The sequence below is a fragment of the Chelonoidis abingdonii genome, chromosome 24 (assembly GCF_003597395.2).
Source record: "Chelonoidis abingdonii isolate Lonesome George chromosome 24, CheloAbing_2.0, whole genome shotgun sequence".
NCBI lineage: Eukaryota > Metazoa > Chordata > Testudines > Testudinidae > Chelonoidis > Chelonoidis abingdonii.
Genome location: NC_133792.1, coordinates 17256622 through 17273674, shown reverse-complemented (window position 1 = coordinate 17273674; position 17053 = coordinate 17256622). Strand labels below are relative to the sequence as shown.

At 46.1% G+C, this 17053-nt stretch overlaps 2 protein-coding genes and 5 non-coding genes across 8 annotated transcripts in view; all 7 read right to left on the bottom strand.

Annotated features, from left to right (window-relative positions):
- Window positions 1-1968: 1968 nt before the first annotated feature.
- RPL7A (ribosomal protein L7a) lies at window positions 1969-7899 on the bottom strand. Its single transcript, XM_032767648.2, has 8 exons — window positions 7815-7899; window positions 6734-6854; window positions 5876-6025; window positions 4546-4686; window positions 4070-4149; window positions 3402-3532; window positions 2748-2817; window positions 1969-2130 (listed from the first exon to the last, which is right to left on the bottom strand). Exons 1-8 carry the CDS (start codon window positions 7815-7817, stop codon window positions 2026-2028), a joined length of 801 nt encoding a protein of 266 aa, XP_032623539.1. The 5' UTR covers window positions 7818-7899; the 3' UTR covers window positions 1969-2025.
- Window positions 2890-2964, bottom strand: LOC116817524 (small nucleolar RNA SNORD36). Its single transcript, XR_004371947.1, has one exon. It is a non-coding gene; the product is annotated as a small nucleolar RNA SNORD36 (small nucleolar RNA).
- On the bottom strand, window positions 3629-3707 carry LOC116817522 (small nucleolar RNA SNORD36). Its single transcript, XR_004371945.1, has one exon. It is a non-coding gene; the product is annotated as a small nucleolar RNA SNORD36 (small nucleolar RNA).
- Window positions 4331-4408, bottom strand: LOC116817523 (small nucleolar RNA SNORD36). The gene has a single exon (XR_004371946.1). It is a non-coding gene; the product is annotated as a small nucleolar RNA SNORD36 (small nucleolar RNA).
- LOC116817515 (small nucleolar RNA SNORD24) lies at window positions 4766-4838 on the bottom strand. The gene has a single exon (XR_004371938.1). It is a non-coding gene; the product is annotated as a small nucleolar RNA SNORD24 (small nucleolar RNA).
- LOC116817525 (small nucleolar RNA SNORD24) lies at window positions 6093-6167 on the bottom strand. The gene has a single exon (XR_004371948.1). It is a non-coding gene; the product is annotated as a small nucleolar RNA SNORD24 (small nucleolar RNA).
- A 3337-nt stretch (window positions 7900-11236) lies between the features above and the next one.
- Window positions 11237-17053, bottom strand: part of SURF6 (surfeit 6) — a 24558-nt gene continuing 18741 nt past the window's right edge. For both annotated transcript variants that reach the window (XM_075060622.1, XM_032767587.2), the window contains exons 2-5: window positions 15774-16064; window positions 15010-15264; window positions 12740-12825; window positions 11237-12018 (exon numbers count right to left, since the gene is read on the bottom strand). In XM_075060622.1, the coding sequence (XP_074916723.1) occupies window positions 11341-12018; window positions 12740-12825; window positions 15010-15264; window positions 15774-15867 (1113 nt within the window). In that variant the 5' untranslated portion in view covers window positions 15868-16064 and the 3' untranslated portion in view covers window positions 11237-11340. The remainder of the gene's footprint in view (window positions 12019-12739; window positions 12826-15009; window positions 15265-15773; window positions 16065-17053) is intronic.

Below are 17053 nucleotides of genomic sequence, written 5' to 3'. Positions count from 1 at the left end.
CAATATTCAGAGTGTTAAGTGCTAAACTGTAGGTTGTGAATAGCAGTTGGCTAGTTCTGCACCTTAGACACAGGGCTTCCTTTATATTAACTGATAAAAGCCTAGCTACAAAAAAGTGAAGGTAGCATTTACCCAATAACCACCAAAAATGGCTACCTGTATCTAAGAGCTTGTCCACACAGTGCAGTAATACAACTAGAGGATGGTGATTTCTAAAGCACACTAACGAACAGTTCCCTAGTGCACTGAATCCTGTTTGAAAGACTACACTAAAATGCACAAGATTACTCATTCAGCTCCAGCATGGCATTGGGGAGTACAGGCCACTGGCTGCACAGGTGTATGAGATTACTGTATGGCTCCCAAGTGTGGAGAGATGGAAGTAGGGATTGAGAGGGTTCTGTGTAGGGCAATCTGGATGCAGGTGGTTCAGTGGGGGGAAAATCTGGATTCATAAGGGCTTGGTGGGGGGGTTATAGGTGCAATGGTAATGGGACTCTGCATGGGGGTCCAGCTGATGGTGGTTTCAGGGGGACAGCTTAGTGGGGAGTCCAGGTGCTAGCACAGTAGAACTTGGGGGGGGGGTGTCTAGGTACAGTGGCACTCATTATGGGTGAGGCTCAGTAAGAGGGTTTGGCTATGAGGGGGTCTGGATGGGGGAAACAGGTGCCTGTACAGGGATCCCTCCCCCTGCAGCTGAGGAGCCAGGGGGGGAGGGGGGGGGGGGTTGCAGAGCTTCTTCCAGCTGAAGGAGAAATCTAGAGGGGGAAGGAAGGGTGTCTGCTTCAGCCCCAGAGGCCATACAGGGGAAGACAAGTCCTATCCTCCCCAGCCCAGCTGGGATGAGCAGCTGAGCCTAATGCAGGGTAGGAGGCACTTGCCCTGGCTTCCCCAGGGCCACCCCTTACCCCACTGTGATGTACCTCTCTGGCCACTGCCCTGGGCCCCCCCATAACATACTGTGGGGGAGGGTTACATGACTGCTCTTATGGCTTCCCTTTGCTTTCCCATCACAGTAATTTTTCTTCAGGGAAACAAATCCTGCCCAGGGGCAGTAGTGCAGCACTCCCCCAGGACTGTAAAAGCCTAAACTCAGTTTTGGGCATCTACATAAAACTCAAAAATTGCAAATACTAAACCCTGGAAAACAGAAATGCCTTCTTGGCCTTTGCTAGAGTAAAGCTTGAGACTGTAAGCAGGGCTTGACTAGGATTTAAAAAGTCATGGTTTTGATTAGGCATGTCAGTTACATAACTCAGAGGCAGTCAGGTGAAAATAGTTTAGCAGAGCTAGCTTGGTACATGCCTCATCCTGGTTATTATATCAAGCTTAGAAAATTAGAATGAGCTAGAAAAATAGCTTTTAAACCCGAGGCCTGGCCTACAGTCATGTAGCATCATAGCTTGTACAGCCATAACTCATACTTGCATCTCCAGTAGGAATTATGCTGCTTTAGCAATACAAGTCTAGTGAAAACTATTTCAGACAAAGCCACAATAAATGGCCAGGGGAAGGACTCTTACAAAAGCCAGAAGGAAAAATCCCTCATTTCACAAAGTTTTATACTGACAAAGAGATGAAGTGCCTCACACTGCACAGGAGCTGCAGGTTCAGTTCCAAGCTTTGCAACTGGAGTCCTGAGGCCAGTGCACTGCCATAGCCACAAGTCCATTTTTAAAGCAAAGAGCAGGCCATATATACACAATGCATTTAAAGTTAATTTTTCTGGTGAAGTTCTCCAGGTTTTACAGCATATAAGTATTAAGGCAGAAGTTGGCCAGCACACTACAGAAGACTGGCAGCCAAGGGTGAAGTGATTTCTTTCATTAACTGGGGTTTACATTCCCATCACTAGAGGACTGATGAACACTCAATGGCTATTCAGTTCATCTTAGCATTTACTTCAGACTATGCCAGTGCTTCAATACTAGCTTCTTTCTGAAGCCCATCCCAGAGCAGACACCATGCTGAAACACTGGTTTAGATTTTATTTTTTATGTACAGAAAAATGTAAGTCCAGCACATTTAGCCCAGCTTGGTGGCTAGTTCTTTAGCCTTGGCTTTCTCAAGCTTGGCAATCCGAGCCACTGATTTTGGCCCCAACACATTACCACCCCAGTGACGACGGATCTGGAGGAAAAAAAAGATTTAGAAAAATGTTAGGCACCCTTTCCCAGTAAGTCCAGTACAAGTGATTAGAATGATTAGTTAACCCTTTATCCCACACCATGAAACTTTAGTAGTTCAGTTCCTGCATGAATTTACAGAAGTCAGTCACAAGTCACTGACTTCAGGTTCCAGATGTTTATTTGGCAACTACATCACATCTTTTCCACATGATGGATTTACTAAGCAGACAGTGATTTTCACAAAGACTGAGAAAAGAATGGCATAGAAAGACTTCCACTTCAGGGTTTGAGTTCATTGAAAAATTGTACATAATTTATATGGAAGAAACACTAATAGTGAAACAGGATATGAACTGGTATCCTGGGAGCTTTAATTTTAACTCAGGGAAGCCCTGGTTCTGGAAGACAGACTGCAAAGTTCCTATGAAAAGGACCAAAATGTTCTGTATGCAGAGGTTTAGGCCTGTCAGACAGCTTCGGTGTAGTTTATTGCTAGCTACTTGCATCTAAGTCTGCTAGTTTTCAGCTTCTGTTCAGTAACATTTTTTCAATGAATCTGGAAGTGTATGGGCTCAAGACAGATGTTGACAAAAGGGCCAGTGGCACTGAAATTCTTACCTCATCATATCTGTCATTGTAGTTGGTCTTGACAGCCTCAACCAGCTTGGCTAGGGCTCCTTTATCCTCACTGTGATGAGATGCTAGTGTTAGTTCTTTTGGAACACCAACAGAAATAATAGCAGCATTTTCTGAGGAACCTTTTGTCTCAGGGTTAAAAAGCTCTTAATGCCACATGATTTTTCAGGTGAAGAAATTCTATACACATCATTGGCAAAAGGTCCACCTCTACTATTAAAACTACCATTTAGCATTGCCTCTCCATGCAACAGACTGACAATACTTTACAACTATTCCCCCTCCTTGACAGAGTCAGAGCCCAGGCTCCAGCCTGAGCCCAAATGTCTACAATGTAATTCTAACCCCAGAGTCCAAACCTGAATCAACTGTCCTGGGCCACCACGGCCATAGGTCTATTTGCTGTGTACACATATCCAGAGTTACACTTGTATTAGCAGTGGTTTTTAATCACGCCCTATATACTGTTCAGTTTGTTTTTAAGTCTGTAGGTACTTAATCTTCCAAAGAAAAAAATACACGAGATTTCTAATCTAGACTGTCTTCCCTTCCCACTCCCCAATCTTTAACTATGGGGATTAGTTGTATGCTCTCTGCTTCTGAACTGATCAAATTTAGATTCTTAGAAACACTTACGGGTTAACCTGTGTAAAGGCAACACTGGTGCAGGTCTTTCTGTGGACCAGCCGCCCCAGTCTGGCCTTGCCCTTGATGATACAGTACGGAACTCCCATTTTGCGGCACAAGGCAGGCAGGAAAACCACCAACTAGAAAGAGATTAAGGATGCGTAGGGTCAGAGGCCCAAGAATGAAGACAACTCCTTGGCTTTGCAACATGCAAAGAATAAACTGTGGGCTTTGGCATTGCTCAGGGTTAAAAAGCTGGTATAGTTTACTCTTCATGGTTGAGTTTCAGGTGAAGAAATTCATACATCATTGCAATGGCGAAGCTTCACTATGTAAAAGCTAGGAACTTCAGCACTAGGACTATTCAATTTATTACAGGTTGTACAGAACATGCATACAAAGTAAGAACAGTAACAATTTATCTCAGATTCTTCCACGGTTAGTTTTACTACTTCATGCTGTTTTCTATAACGAACAATGTCTTAACATGCTATGCCAGGTTTGGAGTCTAACTCAGGCAAAGGCAAATTAATGCCAGTTATGGATTTACCCTTTCCTAGCTCAATGCAGTTGGAGATCTGTTACTGAACTACTGATACTACTCCAGGCACCCCAAGAAGTCCTGATCCAGACCATTATTTTAGAACAGAATATCTAAAAAAGAACAAGCCACTTACCTCAATGGGGTCCACATCATGGGCAATCACTACCAGCTGAGCTTTCTTGTTCTCTACTAGAGTAGTGACAGTGTTGACACCTGTAAAGAAAGTCAATGAAATAAGGTCTTTGGTATGGCCAGTTTTGAAAAAGCCAATAGAAGACCTTTGAGCATTACATGGCTTACATATAGATCCACAATTCAAGGGACCGTACTGTGTGGCCATCAGTTCTTACTGATCAAGATTTGAAAGTGCAGGATATTACATGGACAATCTGCTATAGCTCAGGGTTAAAAAGCTCGTTTTGTTTGCTCTTCAGTTTGCATTTCAGGTGAAGAAATTCATACATCATTGCAATAGCTTGTCCAAGTCATTGATCAATGTGGAGAAGGAAGACAGAAAAAAGTGAAGTAGCCTACTCTTTTCGGTTGTTCAATGAGGCCTTGTCTCTCTAGACACCAAGGCAAGTTCACAACACAAATGTAGAAAGTTACCAGCTCTGAGGACAGGTGGTCTCTTAGTAGGAGCATCCCCCTTTCCTGCAGCTTTCTGCTCAGCACGAGCCAGCAGCCTCTGTTTCTTCTCCTGCTTGGTCTCAGGTCTGTATTTGTGAGCCAGTTTTAGAAGCTGAGTAGCTGAAAAATAATCCAGATTCCATTAGTTGCCTTAAAGACAGGTTATTCTCCTCCCCCCACCCCCAAAAAGATACTTTTGTGCATCAGCGATCTTGGTGGTGAGTAGTCATCATTAATACTCAGATAGCAAATATTCATCATCATCATCTGCACTATCAGCATTCTTATTCTTACACTATGCAGCTCCAGCACCAATTTTAAGCTCTGCTGCTGTGCAAGTACCTTCTCATTTGCAGGTCATGAGTTAGATCTCTTCCTGGCACCCCTGCTTCATTCATACCAACATAGATCTCTGCTCACAGTATCAACCAACTAACTCCCTTTCTACAGGATCTATGGTTAAAGTGTAGGGCAACTTATCCCTTGTTAAAAGCAGCAAAGAGTCCTGTGGCACCTTATAGACTAACAGACATATTGGAGCATGAGCTTTCGTGGGTGAATACCCACTTCATCAGATGCAATGTTATGCATCCACAAAAGCTCATGCTCCAATATATCTGTTAGTCTATAAGGTGACACAGGACTCTTTGCTGCTTTTACAGATCCAGACCAACATGGCTACCCCTCTGATACTTCTCCCTTGTTGTCCTTCTCCTTGTAATAGAGCAGCAGCACATTTTATATCAGCCACTGAGATAACTAGTTACTCTATTACTTAGGCTGAAAATTCTTCTGCAGTCATTGTCCTTTTACAAGCCATTTCCTTGTGTTAGGAGTTGCTGAGCTAGAAAATTGGGGCTGGAGGTCAAAGATGCATCTCTGACTGCTGTTCTTGCCACAAGCCTGCATCCCCAATCCAACTCTACTCAAGAGACTACCCATTCACAGTGATGCAACTGGGTCCCATGCTTTCCATGTACTTTTAAGGTACATACTAAGATCCAAATTCAACATTAGGGCGCTGGAATCTTTGGGAAAACATGAAGGAGAGTGGGAATGATCTAAGATTTCCCCAGACAAATGGTGAACCTTTAGCCTGACAGTGCACAAGTGTGTTCAGATAGCTCTTGAATGGAACTACAAATTCCTCCTCCCCCACACCTATCAGTTATAGAACCTGCACAAAAAACCTTTTCAAACTGAACTCACTCAGCATGTTGATTTTTACATGTTAAGTCAATATTTTGATTTCTCAGCTCCTCATTATAGGCAACTAGAGCCAAGAAAGGTTTTTTGGATCTGATCTTACCTGTTTGGCGGTCCAAAGCCTGGGCGAACTGGTTAATTGCAGGGGGCACCTTCAAACGTTTGTAAAGAATGGATCTCTGGCGCTGGAGTCTGATGTAGCGGGGCCATTTCACAAAACGTGTTAAATCACGCTTGGGCTGGATATCCTGTCCTGAAATACAGACCACAGTTCAGATGCTCCAAAGCGATGTGAGCACAATATGGAGCACAGATAGGAGTGCATCAGCGATCTTGGTGGATATACATGTCAGCACTATCACTCAGATAGCAAATATTCTTTTGCATCATCTGCACACAGTATGAAAAGCTGCTGTTCAACTAATTTAGCAAACAATATGCAAGGGAGGGAAAGAGGTCTGGTCTCTGTTATAACCAGAATTTGAGAATGTTTTCTGCTACCATACACAGTCCCTGCTCTCCATCCGCACCACTCCTAAACCCAAGATTTCTGTCCACAGCCTATTAGAAATGGCATTTCTATGAAAGGAGCTCATTTACACCACAATTAGATACTCATCTTATTTCAGACAGCCATAATATATCCCTATCACAAGATTAACTTTGTTAATTGTTTAGCAATGCTTTACTACCAAAACATGAAACATATCTAAATTACATTTTCATTTAGCATGGTGTCTGTGCAGCCAATAAGCCTAAACAGAGTTGTGAACTTCACTATCAGTTGCAGGGGTAGAGGAAGTCCCCACTACAACTTTAATCATATGTTACAAAAATATTGGTTATGGCTGAGACAAAAACTTAGTCATGTGCCAAAACAAATACCATTACCTATTCAGAGCATTCTTTCTTGAACAGCAGCTGAAACAGCCCAAAGCACCCCAAATGCTCATTTACTCACCAATGCCAAAGTTCTTGGGCCTCTTCTCAAAGAGAGGATTTACGACCTTCTTGGCCTCCTGCTTCTTGACTACAGCAGGGGCAGGTGCCACCTTTTTGCCCTTAGCCTTCTTTCCCTTTGGCTGCAAATGAAAGAAATGCTAAATTCCCTCCATTCAAACAATGCCTGCTGGGAGAGGCTCATCTTTGTTAAAGTGGAGCGTATTAGTGGGCAGGTCTAGACGCTGCCCTTGCAGGGGTAGCATGATGCCTCAGCTCCCTCATCTTGATTTTTAAGGCTTTTCTAAAGAGCCTCCTGTAAGAGATTTTGCTTGTGCAGATCAATGAACCATTATCATCTCATTCAAATACCCTAAGTCATAGAGAAACTCCGCACAGTGCAGAGCAATGCCTCCTCCAAATGGTGCTGTAGCCACTTCGCGATGAGAGCAAGAGCCCCCTCTCCCCCCAGCAGCAGACACGAACTGGCTCCTCACACCCTCCCGCAGTACTGAAAACAGAAGAGTCTCTGGTCTGTGAGGAGACTATCCAACAGGCAGACCCAGGGGGCTGGTCTGGACGCGGGTCCCAGTCTCCTGTGTCTGCCGCCGTTTCACACCAGATGATGAGAAGGCCCATCGCTAGCTGCGGGGCGGCTTCAGCCTCAGCCCGAGGGGGAGAAGAGACTCGGCCAGGGCCGGGAGAGGAAACAGACCAAGTTTCACGCCCTTCAAGCCCCCGTGAGCCCCCGGGTGGAGTCTCGGCTGCAGGTGCGAGCCCTCCCCCAGCACGGCACTAGAGGCACCAGCCTGCCCTTGTCCCCGGGGCCGCCGGCCCATCTCTGGGAAGCGCCCGCGGCCGGGAGAACAGGGCCCCGCTACCCCCGAGACGAGGCTCCTCACGGGCTAACCTCAGCCCAGCGGGGCCCTGCTGCAGCCGGCCCCGAGTCCCGCCGAGTTCGAAAGACCGCCCGGCCTGGTCCCTCCGGGGGCCGCGCGTCTGCCCCGCCCGGCAGCGCCCAGCTACGGCCCCGGTTAAGGGGCGGATGGCGGCGGATGCAACCTCCCCCGCACCCAGGCCCACCAGCACCAGCCGCCACTCACCATCTTGGCTTGAGGTGGAAAAAGAGAGAGCGGGGCATTCTGGGTAATATATGTATGGAGCTGGAAATCCCGCGAGAGCGAGGCAACTCTCGACACAGGCGAGAGGCAACGACCCGGAGAGGATTTAAAGGGGCCGTGGTCTATTTCCTCTTAAAGGGGAAACTGCCAATATTACCCTCCCCTGACCCTTAGCCTAGGGGGTGGTGAAGCTGAGAAGAACAAAGGACGGAGCTTGTGGACGCAGAGACTGGACTTGGGAGATGTTTTTGTGGTGATCCCTTTAACATCTGGCTCCTAACTACTGGTGCCCCTAATGTGCCTGCAACACACCATGCACTCACACATCAAATTGCTCCCAGGATGATTGTGTCCTTTGGCGCAAACCTGCTCTGAGCAAGGCTAAAGACCATGCCACTCTCTCATGAGCACAGTGCCAATGTGGGCAGTGGTAGGAATTTTCTTCATCTCTAGAAATGACACTTAAGAGTTAAAGCAGCAAAGAGTCCTGTGGTACCTTATAGACTAACAGACGTATTGGAGCATGAGCTTTCGTGGGTGAATACCCACTTTGTCGTATTCACCCACGAACGCTCATGCTCCAATACGCCTGTTAGTCTATAAGGTGACGGTGCCACATGACTCTTTGCTGCTTTTACAGATCCAGACTAACATGGCTACGCCTCTGATACTTTGAGTTAAAGGGATACTATCAGATCAAATTTTATTCCTTGAGTAACCCATCTAGATTCAATGCCTCATACATGAGCAGCTCAAACTAAAATTGAGGGGAAGCAAGGGAGGACTGTTGGTTACTTTTAAAATGATATATTGTGCCCAGATCCCATAGTGATGGATACCTTAGAAATGCAGATGAGCTTTTGTTCTGACTTTTGTCCACTTCTAATTTGATGGGTTTGCAAGTTTTATTTTTTTTACATGTCGCCAGAAGCTGCAATGGAGGACACTGGAATAACCAAAAGATCAGACGTTAAAGAACATTTTCTTATATTAAAACTTTTTTAAATGCTCCCATTAAAACACTTGGGAGATATTATGAGACCCAGACCCTTTAATTATTATCCTCCATCCCCTATTTAAAATCAATGAAAATTGGCTGATGAATTCATGATCTCCCCTCCCTTGCCATCCTCTGATTAGAGCCCAATATGGTGTCCTCCTGGGAACATCCCTGCCACATGCCCACTCTCACTCTTGGAACAAAACAAGAGACTGGCCCCCAAGAATCCATCCCAGATTGTTTTAAGTGAGTCCCATGTACAGTGGGATTGGTGTCTGGCAGTTTAATGAATACGGTGTAGATGTCTATCCAGCACAGACAGGAATCAAGCGCATAGTTATCTATATTACTATCAAATCATAGGCGCTCAGTTTAAGGAGCTCCCACTAACTGGAAACCACACCTCATTTCTCAGGGCATGCTGTGTTTGCAGCATATGCAGGGAAGCCTGAAACAATATTGTACCTATACCCAATACACTCAGGGAACAATAGGGGGATCTACATAGGGACGATCTCCAGATTGTTTAGGGGGCAGCAGGTATGTAGTCCATGGGGCTAGTCTGCTAGATTATGTTTTTCTTTATTGGTTTGATGGATTGTATTATTTTACAGTTTTGTACTAATTTCAGTAAACATTACTTCATTATATTTGGCTGTAATGCAAACAACCTACAGCCCTGTACCCTGTATGATAGCTAGAGCAAGTTAGCAGAAGTATCTGTAACCTCTGGCATAGATAAATGGCCTACCAGTTACCTCTTTTAACTTTGGGGAACTGAATGTGTTTACCAGAATTCTGGAACATGCCAGTAACCTCCAGGTACGCTTCAAGAACATGAAAGTAACAGCTCAGGCCACAGGTAACATGATTTATTATAATATTCTCAAAACTGGCAATTCCCAAAGATTGTTTGGGGTGAGGAAATAATATTTGAGCATCGAAAGTTAGGCAATGATATGAATATTCAGGATAGTGCCAGGACTCTATAAGAGGGGAAACCACAATGTGGGGGTTAGCTCTTTTTATCTTTTTGGGGGGGCTTAGGTCCTCTTTTGCTTGGGGTTTCAGCTCAGCTTTTGCAATATAGCTCAGGATTGAGGAATCTGGACCAGTGAAATTATCGGGCATGCCAGAGATGAGGCGAGTCCTCTCTCTCCCACTCCCAGGTCCCCAAAGAAGAATGTGAGTATGCTAGTTTAAGTAGCTTGGTAAAGGGATGATACAAGGCTCTACAGAACCATACTAGTGCTTTGTGACTCGATGGTTTGGGGCATGGAGAATTCCTTTATTTTAATAAAATCTCTAAAGCCTGGCTTTGTCCTCAGTGTGAATGTCTTTGCCACACCCCCCCAAGGGGCTGCACAAAGTATTGATCTCTCTACATTCTCTAGCCTGATTTTGGGACAAGAACCTAAGTATCTTCTGATCAGATCACTGGCGAGCCTATAATAATAAAATCAGCCCATAAAAATCAGGTTAACAGGTGGCCTCCCAAACTTGGCAATCTGACACATCATGGAAGTTCCACTCATTTTGTTTACTGAAAAACATTGGCTCTGGGACAAAAAAGAACAGAGCTAGGTCTCTGTGTTACCAGAGCTAGAGCACAGATTTTCCATATGGCATCTGTGGTCAGAGAGTGGCTACCAGGGAGAATTTTGCCATGCTGTTTAAAAGAATGGCGCTACACACAGCTCTTTCCTTCCTTGCCATTGAGTTCACAATTTGCAACAGCCCTTTTTGGCATGGAAGAGGTAAGTCGGAATCAAAAATTAACTTCAACCTAAGCTCAGAACTGCAAACATGAGAGGGTGTGTGTGGAGACCTGCAGCTGATGAATAAAGCTGGAAAGACTGGGTTGGGTATGGAAGACATCTTCTTAGCATATGTGCAATGGGCCTCAGCTAGTAGGTGATAGGATTCATCACTCAACTCTGTCTGCTGGTTGGATCATTAGCTTCCCCAGGCCGCGTACTGATGGGGAGCACAACATAAATGTTGATCCATGCCCCCCTGGAAGGCATTAAGGGGGCTGAGCCAAACCTCAAAAGCCTGTATCAGATTCTATGCAATTTTAGATGTGCTAACATGCTACAGCCTAAGTAATAATGAATAAGAGATGCTGCTGATTTCCCCGCTACAGGGATAAACAGTTGCAATCAGAGAGAAATGAGGGCTAGTCAGCCAATACCTGGAATATAAATGTTCCATTCTGGGCATCATGAAGTTAGAAAAAGTTAAGTTTGGAAGATGGGGGCGCTACATTACGCAGCCAAGTAAACAGCTTGATTTTCAGAGGCATAACCAACCAACCCCAGGCCCAATGTTCAGCACCCCTGAAAAAATCAGGCCTAAACGTGGTTCTGGGTGGTTACAGGATAAATGGCACCAGGCATAGGTATCAGAGCAGTTTTGTAAAACAGTTTATTAAGAGATCCCACAACAAGCCCCATAAGCACTGGCTGAGAATCCATTTCCAGGCCACCAACACTGGCAGCCCTAATCTCATTTCACACCAGCTTTCTCCAAGTCCTCTGGCAGGATGCGGCCCTTCTTCCGGGCCTTGTTCTTCCTGCGCTCCACCTTGGCCACCTTCTTCTTCTGGATGTTCTTACGCCGCTTGTCCTGCCGCTGCTGCATCTTCTCTACCACATGCTCTGTCCTCTTCTCCCACTGCTTCTGGCGCTGGGCCTTGTGCTTCTCCTTGCGCTTCAGGGCAGCCTTCAGACGTTCCTCATCATCGCGGATCTTGACACCTTCTGCCTTGTAAAGGACATTGGTCCATTTCATCTTATTTTCCAGCTCCTGGGCTCTCTTTTGGTCCTTGTCCTTCAGCTCTTCCAATTTGCTCTTCCGGGCTTCCAGCCTGCTCAGCAGCTGCTTGTAGTTCTTGCCTGTCAGAGGAGTGAGGTTGCCCTTCACTCTCTTCCTCTTCTCTCTCTTCTTCTCTGTCTTGCTCAGCTCCTCCTCCTCACAGACTTTGACCTGGTTGAAGATGATCCCAACCTTGCTCTCCTCCTTCGCTTGCTGTGGCTCCACAGCTGCAGCTGCCTCCTGGGCTCCCTTCTTCTCCATTTTCTCCTTCATCTTCAGCTCCTTTTTTCGGCGCCTCTTTCTCTCCTTCTCGTACTTCCTTCGGCGCCTCTTCTCAAGCACAGCTGGCGATAGTTCTTTAGTGCCACCCTAAAGGAAAGGCCAGAAGAGGAAGAAAGGTTGTAAAGGGGTTGTACAGAATTTAGATATTACAGCTGAAGATGACCTCAACTCCCTTGATCTATATTTCCCATAAGTGTCTTAAACATTTACCATCTATCACAGGACCATCTAAGCTTAGAAGTTATGGGCCTGACTTCAGAGGTGCTGAGCGTCCAGCACTCCAGCTCCAGCTGTGCATCCCAAATCCTGCTAGATCTCACCCTTCTGGGAGTCTCCTAACCTTCATCCTTCATACATTTGTGAATGAGTTTCTCCCTTACTGTCCCTGGCCTCAGACTATGTGGAGTCCACAGACCTTGGGGTTTCCTCAGCCCTTGATTCTGGAGCTGTTTCACCTCTCATGAGATTCCCACCACAGTGCTCCTCCTCTGGTCGGGTGGATGTTCTCCTTCAAGACTGAACTATACGAACTGGCTATTAAAGAGGTCTGTCTAGTTTCCCTAGTCACTCTGGGCCATATGCTACCCTGAACTCATGCAGAAAACCCTGAGTGACATCGACAGGAGTGTCCCCCAGAAAAGAGCCCCAAACACATCACCTTCAATGAGAATGAATTCCCTTCACAGTTCACTGAGCAAGCTCTGGATATTGCAAGGTGGCCACCTAGTCCCTGTCTCCCAGCAACAAGCTGCAGGGAGGACTGGGGGGGGAGGAACCAATCTATCCAATGAGTGGCTAATGCCCTTACCTGACCAGAGACTTCTTGCATCTTCTCATGCAACCTCTGACGCAAGATATTCACAGCAGAAAATGAACTGGGATCACTTTTTCCACCTGGTAAAAAAAAGTGGGAGAATGAAATAATTCACTTAGAATAAAGCACTAGCCACATAGGAAACATCTTTGACAGTTTCCAGTGGGACCCAGGAAGAAAATGCAAGATGCAGTTTCCTCAGAAAATTTCATGGTGTCAAGCATCAGGGGGTAGCCGTGTTATTCTGTATCCACAAAAACAACAAGGAGTCCAGTGGCACCTTAAACACTAACAGATTTATTTGGGCATAAGCTTTTGTGGGTAATCCACTTCTTCAGATGCAACCTTATGCCTGAAGGTTTATGCCCAAATAAATCTGTTAGTGTTTAAGGTGCCACCGGACTCCTTGTTGTTCCTCAGAAAGGAACATTTCTTTAGAATTTCCTCCCCTCCATCTCTAACACTACTCAAGGTGGTTGAACTCGGAAGAATGTTTTAGAACCATCCGGCAGCTGGTCAGTTTCTCTCATGTATTTAGTGCAGCTCTGAGCTATCACACTTGCAAACACTACTGGGGAATGTCTAAATCCAGACAAAAGCCTTTTCATTAAAGAGTGAAAGGACCTGGGGGGTGGGGGGAGAGGAGTCATGAAGACTCTCCTCTCTATTCATAAAAAAACACACCCTTTCAAACACAGGCCTGCTTTACACCTAAAAATTAGATTGAGCAATGTAGCTAGGTCAGAGCCGTGAAAAATTTTACACTGACCCTCCTTGTAGATGCAGTTAGGTCAATAGAATTCTTCTATTAATCTAATCCACCTCTCCAAGAGGTGGTTAACTATATCATCTACACTACAACTTCACAGTGGCACAGCTGCGGCACTGTAGCTGTGCAGCTGTAGTGCAGACATAACCAAACTCCTCAATACATTAGGGCAGCATTTCAAACTGTGGTTCAGGAAGTTGCCTCGTTAACATTGGTGAAGCATCTGCAGAGTGCCCTGGGGAGATAAGAGCAGCAAGGGCTGTAAGCAGCTTGGGGAGATTCCAGGGTACCTCTAAACGAAAAGTCACACTCGCAGTGGGTGGAAAAGAACCAAGCAACACAATGATCAAATTCAAGTGAGTTTATTTTCAGCCTCTCTCCTTAGCAATGTGTGAAAAAAAATCTCTTTTTCAGGTGATCAAACACTCTAGTTGCTGCAGAGCAGGCAGGGCACTCGCAGGGGTGTCAGCCATACGACAAACTCTAGTTGATGAAGTGACCCACAATATGAAGGGTTTGAGAAGCAGAGATTTAAGGGATTTGTGTTTCCAGAGAACCCCCTGCTAACAACCTTGTGAATCTGGGTCTCACATGCACACACACAATCTTCACTTCTACTGGAACATTTAATGAGAAAAATATTGTATATTCTGCTAAAGGATTTCTAAGGGTTTTGCAAACTAAATACATTTAGTGTACCAGGGAAGGCAGCTATCTCTGGGTTGGAGAGCATCAACTATACTACATTCTAGAAAGGACTGCAGAAAAGGAAAATTTAGGCTAATTATCTGCTCCATGCAGAAAGAACTTTATGGTTTTTTGTTTGTATCTCTCTTCCAGAAGATCCCCAAACACAGAACTCAAAACAACATAGCTGGGAAGGACAAGGGCTGAGTTCTACTCCATTAATATCTAAACCATGGCTCCAGGGAATCTAGTTATTCCACAGTAGTGGTTTAGTCCATTAAACCATCCTGCTGTACAGCACAAAATCCACATTTCATTTCTCCCAAGTGGGACAATGAAAAATCAGTTACTCAGTTTCCATTTTGTCCAGAGTCCTACAGATGCTGTGGCAATCAGGCAGCAAGCCCTGCAATGGAGTGTTTATTAGTTTAAGAACAACTGTTTTATCGGAATTTAGATTTTTACAAATTCATGGAAATATTTATCAATTTTAGGATTTACAAAAAGCTTTTACAAAATTATATTAGATCTGAACCGAAAGAGTCTCTTTTTTCCCCCCTGCAGTTACAGACATCTCTCCTTTGCACATCTCCAGTTAGTGAATCCAGCTGCAACATTACAACTTGCTTGTCTTGAACCTCACACCCAGTTTGCAGTCTGATCTTAGCAAAGGACAAACTCAATACTCATGCATGGAGACTCGGAATAGTCTTCCCGGTCCCCAGTTTGTTGGCGTGGGGAAGGAACAAAAAACAAGGCTCAGCTCAGACAGATTTAGCCTCGGAATCGGCCATCCGACCCCTCTCACCTGTAGGTCTGTTCACACTTTTGCTCACTGCTGTTCCAGTTTGAGCAGCTCTGCTCCCATTGGGTGCTGTCTGTTCAGCTGGAGTAGATGTGTTAAGATTAGGTACTGCCTTCTTAGCTGGAGCAGATGTGCTGGTATTGGGTGCTGCCTGCTTAGCTGGAGGGGCATCTGCCTTCTCAGCTTGCTTTCTGGGTTTCTTTCTCTTCTTTTTCTTTGGCTGGCTACTAGCATCTCCAGACCCAGCTCGCTTGGAAGCTGAAAGGAACAGAAAAGGTTTAGAAAGTAACAGGACAGCTCTTTCTTCACTGTCCTCCTCACCAACCACATATTACTGAAAATTAGGGGCCTGGCAACATACTGCATTTAATTTTAATGCTGACATAAGCCTCTCTTTAGTTATGGGATTTAGATCTTATCTATGTTCAAATGACAGACGTTAGGAGAACCCAGTTACAAACCAGTTGTGTCCTATGTTCCCAGTCCAGCAACTATTTAAACAAGTGTGTAATTTTATGCACATGTACAGCTGTACAGCAGTCGAGGGGACTAATCATGTGAGTAAAATTACACCTGTGCTTAAAAGTCTGCAGGATTGAGGCCCACATTACAGTACAGTTTGGTTTTTACCTACCAAGTAGTACAGACCAGACCAAACAGCCTGACAATCCTACTAAAAAGAACATGCTACAAGCCAGGGTTTCTAGAGATCAGAAATTAGCAACAAGAAATGGAGTCTCGTTGCACAGGACAAATAGAATTAATACCGAATATTCTTTTCCGTGGCTCCTGGACCTGCTGCACACAAATTTTCTTAGCTAAACTCTGCAGGTATGAGTCTTTGGTGGCCAGACTAGCCATGTCTAATCCAGGCCACCTGGCAACAGCAATAAAATACAGGAGAATCTACACAGTCGTGCTCCAGAATTAAGAGTGGCTCAATTCAAGCGATGATGTGCGCCACACGTGTCCGTCCTTTGGAGCAGGGCCACCTGGGTGAGTGCCTGGGGGATCACCAGCACTGAATGAAGTCCAGAGACAACATCCATCTCCTTGCCCTAGATGTTGAAAAAAACAGCTTGTTAATGAGAGAGTGAACAAGGGGCTTTATTTAATGCACAAAGAGAAATGTAACAATGGGGACTTGGGTAGCAACTTTATAACTGCACAGGGGACAATACAGTAGAGAAGTGACACGAGGAAGAACTGGAGGAGACAGCTGCAGGGGAAAGGGGGAACAGCAGGGAGGGAGGGACAATAGAGGGGCTTACGGGGGGTGGGCAGAGGAACAGCAGGAAGGGAGGGACAGAAGAAGGGGCACAGGGACAAGGGGACAGTAGAAGGGTGCATGGAGATGGACACGGGGACAGCAGGGAGAGAGGGGCAGTAGAGGGGACACAGGGACAAGGGGACAATAGAAGGGTGCATGGGCATGGACGCGGGGAGGAAGGGACAGTAGAGGGGACACAGGGAGTCAGCAGGGAGGGAGGGGAATAGAGGGAGTCACAGACGATGGGCGGGGAGGAAGGCGCAATGGGGGGCCACAGAGGATGGGCAGGGGGATAGCAGGGAGGGAGGGGCAATAGAGGGGCTTACAGGGGGGTGGGCAGAGGGACAGCAGGGAGAGAGGGACAGTAGAACGGGCACAGGGACAAGGGGACAGTACAAGGGTGCATGGGGATGGACGCGGGGACAGTGGGGAGGGAGGGACAGTAGAGGGGGCACAGGGACAAGGGGAGGATGGAACAGACGAGGGGGTACAGGGACAAGGGGAGGAAGGGACAGTAGAGGGGGCACAGGGACAAGGGAAAAGAGGGACAGTAGAGGGGGCACAGGGACAAGGGGAGGAAGGGACAGTAGAGGGGACACGGGGGCACAGGGACAAGGGAAAGGAGGGATAGCAGAGGGGGCACAGGGACAAGAGGAGGAAGGGACAGCAGAGGGGCTACGGGGGACAAGGGGAGGAAGGGACAGCAAAGGGGCACAGGGGACAAGGGGAGGAAGGGACAGCAGAAAGGGCACAGGGGACAAGGGGAGGAAGGGACAG